The 10,161-nt window shown below is 51.5% G+C and overlaps 1 protein-coding gene across 1 annotated transcript in view; it reads left to right on the top strand.

The window, feature by feature from the left end:
• Nucleotides 1–10,161, top strand: part of PPP6R3 (protein phosphatase 6 regulatory subunit 3) — a 71,948-nt gene that overhangs the window by 39,110 nt on the left and 22,677 nt on the right. Inside the window, exons 13-16 of the mRNA XM_007944672.1 lie at nt 1,828–1,914; nt 6,427–6,524; nt 8,314–8,368; nt 9,301–9,431. Of these exons, the coding sequence (XP_007942863.1) occupies nt 1,828–1,914; nt 6,427–6,524; nt 8,314–8,368; nt 9,301–9,431 (371 nt within the window). The remainder of the gene's footprint in view (nt 1–1,827; nt 1,915–6,426; nt 6,525–8,313; nt 8,369–9,300; nt 9,432–10,161) is intronic.

Below are 10,161 nucleotides of genomic sequence, written 5' to 3'. Positions count from 1 at the left end.
TACCCAGAGCACGGGGAGGGTACCCCCAGAAAGAGTGTGGATTACCCAGAGCACGGGGAGGGTACCCCCAGAAAGAGTGTGAATTACCTAGAGCATGGGGAAGGTACCCCAGAAAGAGTGAATTACCCAGATCACGGGGAGGGTACCCCCAGAAAGACAGTGTGAATTACCCAGAGCACGGGGAGGGTACCCCCAGAAAGACAGTGTGAATTACCCAGAGCACGGGGAAGCTACCCTCAGAACCACGGTGCGTGTGTGTGAGTCCCACAGACCGTCCTCCATCATTACTGCACAGCAGTTGGTGGACTCAGTTCCCAACTGAGTTCGTAGTTTCCTCCTAGGGATGGTGGGCATTTATGGATGAATACCTCACTTGCCATGAATTGGCAAGCAGTCGACATCCGTGCTTCTGGCTTAATCACCAGAGTTGGTTGTAAGCCCTCGGGGAGGAGGAAGGGATACACAGGGTACAGAAGATTTTTTTAATTATGATTTCAGTGAAAGTGTACAGAGCAAATTCAGTTTCCACACAGCAGCTCACGTACACTTGGTCTCATGACGTTGACTGCAATTTCCCACAATGCAACAGCTCCCCTCCCACTTACCTCTTCCCTGTGCCCTTCCTTCCATGCACTCCTGCCCCGTGAGCTGTCTCCCTGTGCATCCATAGCCCTTCTGTTCTCCCATGATTGATCTCCCCAAGGAGTGTATCTACCAGTTGTAAATGTTTACCTCATATGCGTGTGTTTGTTTGGCTGGAAGCCATAGGAGTGGGTTCCGTTCCATACCTGAAGGGCAGCTAGGGGCCATAGGCTCAGGGGTTCCATCAGGCTCTATCAGACCAGCAAACCTGGTCTTTTTTATTTTTTATTTTTTTAAGATTTTGAGTTTTGTTCCACATTGTTCTCCCTCTCTGTCCAGGATCTCCTACATAGATCTCCCTCTGAGCGGTTGACAGTGGTAGCCGGGCACCATCTAGTTCTTCTGGTCTCGTAGTTGTATAGGCTGAGGACTGCATGGTGGGCCAGTCCCTTGGACTGATTGTTTCCATGCATCTTTGGTTTTCTTCATTCTTTGCTCTGAACGAGGAGAGACCCATGGTTGCCATCTAGATGACTACTTACAAGCTTTTAACATCCCAGTAGCTACTCGCCAAAGTAGGATGTGTAACAATGCTTTTGTATAGTGTATTATGTCAGTTGAGCTTGATATCCACTGTGGCCATGGTCCTGAGCCCACAGGTCCAACTGCTCGCTCCCTCTGGGTGGCTGGCTGCGGCTGAGAAGTAACTACAACCTTGAGGGAACATCTTTCTGAGCAGAGGCCTGTTGACTTCATTCCTGTTTATCATGGGTGGACACTGCTTTCTTTGGTGCGGGCAGGAGGTGATACGGGAGTTTAACGTGAAAACAGCTGTAGTTAAACTTGGCCTTGCCAAGCTTCACTCTGCAGGCCTGGTTCCTTTCCAGGAAGAAACTCGGACCTTGTGCCCTATGTCTTCCTTCCTCCCTTTAACCGTTTGATTGAACATAATTGTCAGATGCATTTAAGTGGGGTCTCTCACCCCTTCCCTTTCCTGCTTTGGCCAGTTAGTAATGAGTAGTCAAGGAACCAAAGGTGGGCAGCGGGACATCTGGCCCCACCAGAGTTGAGAGATGTGCATTGCTTGGGGGGTTTGCAGGTTAACTCTTACTTACTCTGCTTCTGTTTTTCTGTTATGTACAATGAGAAGAAACTAAATATGATTGTCTTTTTTCCCACACGAGTACTGTTTGTGACGTCCACGGCCGCTCTGTTAAACAGTCTTTTGCATCTCTGTGCATATAGGTCACAACCTGCCATATTCATTCATCCAGTGATGATGAAATTGACTTTAAAGAAACGGGTTTCTCACAGGATTCTTCTTTGCAGCAAGTGAGTCACGCCTAAAGCTTTGCTTTTCGTTTTTATACCAATGTTTAGTCTGGTTACCACACAGGAATCAGCTTCCAAGTCCGGTCACACCAAGCATGTGATGGGAGCTGTGTGTGTTAGGCAGAAGCGTTCCCAGTCAGAGAGGGCTCCCTCCGTGATGCAGGCAGACGAGTCAGATTTCAGAAGCGGTGAAGCACTGCACGGGAGGGTGTCCCAGGTTAGGCCGACCTCCACGCTGAGTGACTTGTTGCTTACAGGGCTGTGAGGGGGAAGTTGGTGGGTTACAGTAGTAAGACTTGTTAACTGTGGGTGCAGAGAAAGTGTAACAGAGATCCCTGAAGCAGGTGACTTATTAAAATGGCCCTCCCTGCTAAGGATGTCTCTGCTCCTCCCCTTAAGTTCTGTTACCATAGCATCGAGCTGCACATTAGTTAAAGTAGTTCACTGCCAGCCCTGCCCTCTTGCCCCCAAATTCATTGCCACAGTTTTGTTGCTGGTCATCTAGGGGAAAGTCCAATTCTGAGTAAGCAGTGGCGTGACATCCATTGGTAGTTCTTGGCAAGACCTTTTCTCTCTTCCCCAGGTATCACGTTGTTGTGTGCCGTTGAGTGGGACCCGACTCATAGTGACCTCTCCTTGGGTTTCTGAGGTGGTATCACTACAGAAATAGATTGCCCAACCTGGAGAGCTATAAATAGACGCCACCTGCAGGCTTGCGGCTGTACAGCTGGGGAAGCCTCCCTAGAAGCCGGCACTCTGGTTCTGCACTTTACTGGATGAGGCAAGAGTGCACATAGACCCTGGTCATGGCCACCAGCCTCCTCTCTCTAGGGCCCTGGTGGGGTGTCTCAGGACTGTCCCGGCCCATCTGGTGGCGGTTGGGCGAAGTCTGGTTCAGAGACAGGCTACATACACCCCACTCACCCTTCCAAGCTAGGACTTCAGCAGCCTACCAGCACTTGGCTGGCTTCTGGTTGATTCCTGTGTTGGAGACGGCTGCCCTTTGGAAGCCACACACCTGCAGTCAGAGTCAGGGAACAGCCAGCCTGCAGGGGGAGCTGTGAGGAGCAGGGGGGCCTTCTTGCAGAGTGCAGTGCCCGTCGGTGGCCCCCAGTGCCCACCCCAGCTATGGGAACCCCCTTGTGACTACAGGCAATCTTCTTGGCCCCAGAGCTATCTGGTGTTGTCTCGGGGCGTCCTGACCACGTCTGTCCCCACAAAAGCACCTTTGGGTGCTGACAGGCACCTCACCCACCCACCTGCGTGAACCTGAGGGCGGCACAGTGCTTCACCAGGAGGCGCCTTAGGGTGATCCTGTGCCTGCTGGGTTATTCCTTTAAGAAAAAGAATGCCCTAATCCTCTGTTTGTAACTGGCCTACTGGTTCAGCTTAGACATGGTCACACTTAGGCCTCTGGAAACGGGTCCCCTTACTTCTCACAGACTCGGCTCCCAGGGAGAATTCTTAGGGTGTTTTTGGTTTGACTGACAGCCGATGGCCTGAGCAGCAGCAGGCCCGGTCCCAACACTGCTCGTCCCACCTCCTGCCCAGGCGTCTGCCTCTGCATTCGCCTTCATCTGGGAAGCCTTGGAGACGGCACGGAGGGCACGCTTTCTGATTGACCCTCTTCCAGTGATCTTTCTTTGCATATTTAAACTATAAACCAGCCATGGATCATTCTGGAAGTAGGCCACGTCTACATGTGCTTAGAAATAAGCTCCAAAGCCCTTTTTAAAGCCCAAATGAGAGTACCCGCCTGGGTCAGTTCATGCTGCGCTCCAGGGCCGGGCTCCCTGTGTTGTCTAGCTTCTCACTCAGGTTTAGTCAGGTCTCGTGGTGGCAATGTCCCCAGGTGAGGAGCGCTCAGGGCAGGTCATTTAACAAGGGGACTTAGCGCAGCCCAGCTTTTGTGGGCCTGCCCCCAGCCCCTCCAGGTTTCATAATGTCTGGTGTTTGATTCCTTCCTCCTAATTCTGCCTGGGGGAGGGATGCTGGAAGTGTTGACAGAGTTGACTAGCAGTTTCTGTTGCCCGGGTGGTACTGCCAATGAGATTGCCCTCATGAAGCGGCCAGCCCCCGTCCCAGAGCCTTGACTTCGGCCAGCTGAGAGTGCAGGGAAGGCCTTGAAGTTGCTCTCGGTGGTGACACGGCCACGAGGTGCTTCCCAGAGCCGCGTCTCTCAGCACCTCGGGCACATTTCATGCACCTTTAGATAAAGCACTGGCGAACATCACACCCCTGGGAGCGAGCCTTGGTGCCTTTGTTAGTGACATCACATGGCAGCCTGAGGCAGCCCATTTCCCAGCAGCTCTGATGGCCTTGGAGCTGATGGGGGCTCCTGTTCATTGCTCTTCATTTCCTCATTATTGAATGGGAGGGACCCGTGTCTGCATTTGGTAGAGTACAGACGTGTGTGTGGTTATGCACGTCCAAACAGCATGCAGTGGAGTTAGGGTTCACATTCTGTTGGTGAAGCATTGCAAACATGGGCGTATGTTTCTACCCCCAAAAGATTCATTCTCTGATCTCTGGAGGTAAGAGAAAGGCGGGGCGAGGCAAACGTACCAGTCAGGAGGGCCTTCTCCTCCTGGTGAGGAACACCAGAGTCCCAGTCTGTCCATAGCCTCGGAGCCTGGCGTCTGCTGCTGGCCGCAAACAGTGCCTTCCTGGTCCTTGGAAGGCCCAGGCATCTGGTTTTCCTTAGAAAGATGTCACTACAATTCAGTGTTCTCTTGAATGTTTCCTATCGTGTTCTCCATTTCAGTGTCCAAACTCAGCCCAGCCCCCAGAACTCGTCCCAGCCCTTCTGCTTGTAGCTTGTGCAGTTGTACTGTGGCCCTCCTGCCACCAGCTGAGGGCTGACCCCAGGACTCAGTGTGTTCTCTGTGGCAGCAGCGGGGCAGCGAGCGTAAGAGGAAGAGAAGGGGGCACCATTGTCTTCAATTAGGGAAAAGTGAGATTTTAGTTCCTCCAAAAACTAGATACGCTTTTTATCACATCTGAGGAAAAGATGCCTTCCAAAGCCAAATATAAGGTCTGTTTTTTAATTGTCTGCAGTTTGGATTATCCATGCCATGATTCCCTCCCACCAGAGTGAGCAAGCCAGAGTTAACAGTGTTGGCATTTGTGCAGTGTACATCTGTCTATACAGTGAAACTTACGGACTAGGTTCAGATGTGAGGACCAGGGAGACTCAGTGTAGCTCAGTGGTAGCACTGCCCAGCACTGGCCTCAGCAGGGGCTCGCTTGGGCACTGGCCCGCGTGCCTGGTCGCCTGTGGGATAACTCACATGGCCTGCCCACGTTGTCTCCTGGTCTCCTTCCTCACAGGAACTGCCCACGTTGGCACCTGCCTCCCCCTCACACGGCCTGCCCATGTTGTCCGCTGGTCTCCCCTCTTACACGGCCTGCCCACGTTGTCTGCTGGTCTCTGTGCTCCTTCTCTGGGCAGGAGGAGGAGGCACAATTGCTTGTTCCCATGGCATTCTTCACACTTGCACACACACAGGTGCATGTGCATGGACCTCACTGGCTCCAGTGGTCAGTGCTTATGGTTACAAAAAAACCAAACCCACTGCCGTCAAGTTGTTTCCATCTCATAGCGACGCCCCTTGGGTTTCTGAGGCAGTAAATCTTTACAGAAGGAGATTGCCCAGTCTTCCTTCCACGGAGCAGCTGGTGGGTTTGAACCTTCAGCCTTCTGGTTAGCAGTCAGGCGCTTGAGGCACTGCGCCACTGGAGCTCCTTCTAGTTGTTTCCAGTTAGGTGTGGGCATCTCCGTGGTGCCCGACACAGCCTTCCTCACCCTTAACGGGGAAAAGCCCGGTGGGCCTGGTGCTCTCCAGAGAGCTGAGGGGCTGGGCCAGCTGCCTCCGGCTGACGGTGCTGTAACCTTCCAGAGTGACTGTGGCTGGGTTAGAGCTCTGCCCTCCGTTGGTTGGGAGACCCTTCTGCTTCACAGCCTTCCCATCCTCTGAGACAGTGAGGTGCCCCTAGAGTTCTGTCTGTAGGATTGTGACTGTGGTCATTGGTCACTGCAGTCATCGGTGCTGTTGGGCTGGGCTGGGCTGGACTGGGGGTGGGGCTGGCGGGTGGAGGAGATGGTCTCGATGGAGGGTGGGGGGGCCCACTTGTTGGCTCTCAGCATAAGGTTGGTTGTGTCTAGAGGGCGACTAATAAACCTGATTGTTTCAGACAGTCCCAAAACACCCGGTCACCTCTTTGAACAAATGCCTCTCTAGAGACAGTTTGTCATAGGTGCCAGGTGGTCGCTCCCATTTCTTAAGGTAACACGCACAGGAGAACAACTTGTGGGCCACGTTGTAAATGTTTCCCTTTTTCAATTTGGCAAATAGTGTCAGAAATTATTTGATTTTTCTTTTAGAAAACACACCAACTTTTTAAGCCCTATGGCTGTAGAAATAAAGTGGTTTCTGGAACAGAAGTGGGCAAATAGTATGTAGAATGTCATTAGAATCATTATGTCACTGTCACTGGTCCTGGGGTTGCCAGGCCTTTTCTGATTATCAGATGCAACAAATGACGTCCAATTTTATTGACCAGTTTGGCTTCAACGATGAGAAGTTTGCAGATCAAGATGACATTGGCAAGTGAGTACCACCGTGTCCCCGGGCCACTCTTCCCCCTCGTGGGCTGTTGTTTGAGTCTGCTGGATTCCTGAGGTGGGAGAGAGGGTCCACCCCGAAGCATCACAGGACAGTTAGGACCTAGAGCCGGCACCACAGGAAACAGCACTGGCCTTGACGTGGCTTCTCTCTAAGAGCTTCGTCTTTATTTGATTCCATTTCCTTTAGGAACTCAAGTCGTCGTCCTGCCTGTCCAGGTCGCCTTACCTACAGTAATTAACTCCCACATTGTTGGTTAGTTGATTGGAGTCACATTGATTCACAGCACACAAACCCAGACCAAACCCATTGCTGCTGATTCTGACTCGTAGCGACCCTCTAAGACAGAGGGTCTCCCAGGCTGTCAGTCTTCACGGAAGCAGAGCCCAAACCGCACCCACTGCTGTGGAGTCCATTCCGACCCACAGCACCCCTAGAGGACAGGGGAACTGCCCCACAAGGTGTCCAAGGCTGTCAGTCTTTACGGAAAATGACTCACCTTGTCTCTCGTGAAGTGGCTGGTGGGTTCCAACCATTGACCTTTTGGTTAACAACCGAGCATTTTAAGCACTGTGCCCCAAGGTGCCCTCATAGCACACCAGGTGGTATGAAGTTAGGACGGACCTGTCCACTTTTCCGGCGGTGGTGGCAGGGCAGGCTTACCACGAGTGCTCCCCTCCACGAGACTGCCTGTGAGGTAGACTCGGGTTCTGTGCCAGGCAGTCGGATCACTCACTGTAGTCAGGGGGCGAGGCACCAAGGACTGGAGGGACTGGTGCCAGCCAAGCAGATGGATAGGAGGTGAACCTTGGGAGATGAGACGCTTACAGACAGAGTGGGGGGACAGGGATGTTACAGGTCATTTTTCTCAGCAGCCTCCCATTTCTGCCCGTGAGCTCCGGGATCTGGGCTCTGCGGTGCCTTCCACGAAAGATGCCCAGTGATTGGTTGGGTGGCAGCTGGTGGTGGCTATTGTTTGTCACCAGCTGTAGTTGGTAGTATAACAGGAAGCTGAAGTACTTTCCGGACTCCCCCAGTTGTGCCGCACAGCAGAAGCTGTGGGGTGGGCTCGAAGGCCATCCTTCCCACAGGCCTTCAGAGCTGACTCATTGAAGCTTGAAGAGAGCAGGAACATTGTACCCCAGGAGCATTCCACATGGTGTGGGTTGGATCCACCATGTCATGCCAGACGTGCAGCTCACTACATGGCCTCCCATCGTGGCCTGCCTGTTTCCTCTCAGCATCGCTAGCTGGGAGCCTGTAATCTCTTTAAATCTCATCCGGGGTGCCCAGGATAGTGACTGATGAGAAAGAACCCTTTAGGAGTGTCAGGTAGCCACATCCGCTGGGACACGTTCTGGTTAACAGGCTGGAGAGCTGCCCTTGTGGGTTATGCTGTTAGCGTGAGCTTGAGGCATCCATGTTTGGTCTGTGAGTTTGGGGGTACTTGGAGGAAGGTCTGCATCTGATGACTTTGTGTGCTTTGTTACGTTTTCACTTGTTACTTCGTTGGTTATATTGGTATGATTCCTGGAGCAGTGACGTGACAAGTCTCTCCCATGAAGGCTTCCAGCCCAGTCTTCCTGTCCCCAATACTAAGGGAGGACGCATCATTAAATGCAAGCAGTATCTTTTAGGTTTTTTGGTTTATTGGTTTGCTTGTTGGTGTTTTACACTAGTGTAGATATTTTCAATTTGGAAAATGCCATGAGTGCTGTGTCCATAGTGAGTTTGCGTGTATGTAACTTTTCTTACCCTTTTCTCTTGTTTACAGTGTTTCTTTTGATCGGGTATCAGACATCAACTTCACTCTGAATACAAGCGAAAGTGTAAGTATGCTATTTCCTGTGGTTAGAGCGGGTATCGGAGAGACAGGGGAGTGAGAACAGGGCTGGGTTAGCACCTGCGTGGGGTGCCGTGGGGGTGCCATGCACACTGGGAGCTCTCAGGGAGCTTTTCTTGTAGATACTGGGACGTGGCTCATCAACTCAGTTACCTGCGTGGCCCCTGTGATCACCCATGAACATGGGTGTGAAGCCGCAGGTGTGGGTTCAATTCCAGACCTGAAGGGCAGTGATTGACTTAATTTCAAAGAGAAGACTGCTCCTTGTGCCAGCTGGCTGCCTGTACCCAGCTGTGTGTCACCAAGAGAGACCCATGGCACCATCGGGCCAAGCCTCATCATGGGACAGGTCTCCACATGGACACCAACTGGGTCACAGGGTCTTTACCTGAAAATAACGTGGGATTGATGGCATTTGAATGGGCACAGTCATGGGTTTTGTCTTGGTCAGTATGAGAGACCTCTGATTTCTCACATGATGAGGCAGAGATGTCTGGTTTAGGCCATTGGAGCTTGTCACCGCTCGGCCAGAATGGTGAGAATAGACGAGTTATTGGGCACTTTCCCTGGTTAGGACAGGTCTGTGCCTGCACCTCAGGCCTGGGGACAGAGCAGACGGTCAGGACGTGGCTTGAGCTGCTTCGGTGCTGGATTTGAGTCCAGCCCTAGGGAACCATCATGTTACTACTGACACAGGCGCTAACATCCATTGATCACATTTTATTTTGCTGTATGACGATCTGGTTTTCAAAAGAAAGTGAAAAATGGACGTCAATGATAATACGTAAAAACTGCTGAGCCACTGTGGACCTTTGGCCCCTCCTAGTGTAATCAGGGTAGTTGACATTGATCGCTTCGGGGGAAAAACAGCTTGATTTTAAGTTGGTTTTGTTGTTTTCCTCTCTTGGTTTTTTGTAGGGAAATATTGCCTTGTTTGAAGCATGTTGTAAGGAAAGAATACAACAGTTTGATGATGGTGGCTCCGATGAGGAGGACATCTGGGAGGAAAAACACATTGCCTTTACCCCGGAATCCCAAAGACGGTCCAGGTGAACGATGGCTGGATACCGTAGCACTTCCATCCACGTGTCACACCATCTCAGAACAGCTGGTCCAGAGACCAGCACTCTTTTTTTTCCCTTAACTTTTATTGTGGTGAAGAAATACACGACGAGACAGTCACCAGTGTAACAACTTCCCCGTTCACAGCTCAGAGACGTAGATGCCTTTTTCATGCTGTCCCACCAGAATCACCATCCTTTTCCAAAACACTCCCCCACCCTTAGCAAAAACTCAGTGCCCCACTAACAGAAGCTTCCCTTTTCCCCTCCTTCCTAACCCTGGTAACCACTAAGAATCTGTGTGTGTGTGTGTGTGTGTGTGTGTGTGTGTAGCTCTTGTGGCATAGTGCCTAAGGCACTTGACTGTTAACCAGAAGGCTGGTGGTTCAAACCCACCAGCCACTCCTCGCAAGGAAGGTTGAGCAATCTACTTCCTTAGTGATACTGCCTCAGAAACCCAAGGAGAAGTCGCTATGAGTCGGGTCCAACTCGATGGCAGTGCATTTGAGTCGCTATGAGTCGGATCCAACTCGATGGCAGTGTGTTTGCGTGTGTGTATATATTTTTTTTCCCGATCTATATAGGAATTTTCCCTTCCTTCCTCTCCCATCCCTGGTAACCACCAAAGAAAGCTTCCTTCTGTGTAGAAACGTTTCCTTCACTTTTTTTGACAGTGGACTAATGCAACATTTGTCCTTTTGTGATTGACTTATTTCAC

The sequence above is a fragment of the Orycteropus afer genome, unplaced genomic scaffold (assembly GCF_000298275.1).
Source record: "Orycteropus afer afer isolate SDZICR_OR568_19922 unplaced genomic scaffold, OryAfe1.0 scaffold00130, whole genome shotgun sequence".
In the NCBI taxonomy this organism is placed as follows: Eukaryota; Metazoa; Chordata; class Mammalia; order Tubulidentata; family Orycteropodidae; genus Orycteropus; species Orycteropus afer.
Note: the sequence above shows the minus strand (reverse complement) of the source record. Positions and strands in the feature narration are given on the sequence as shown.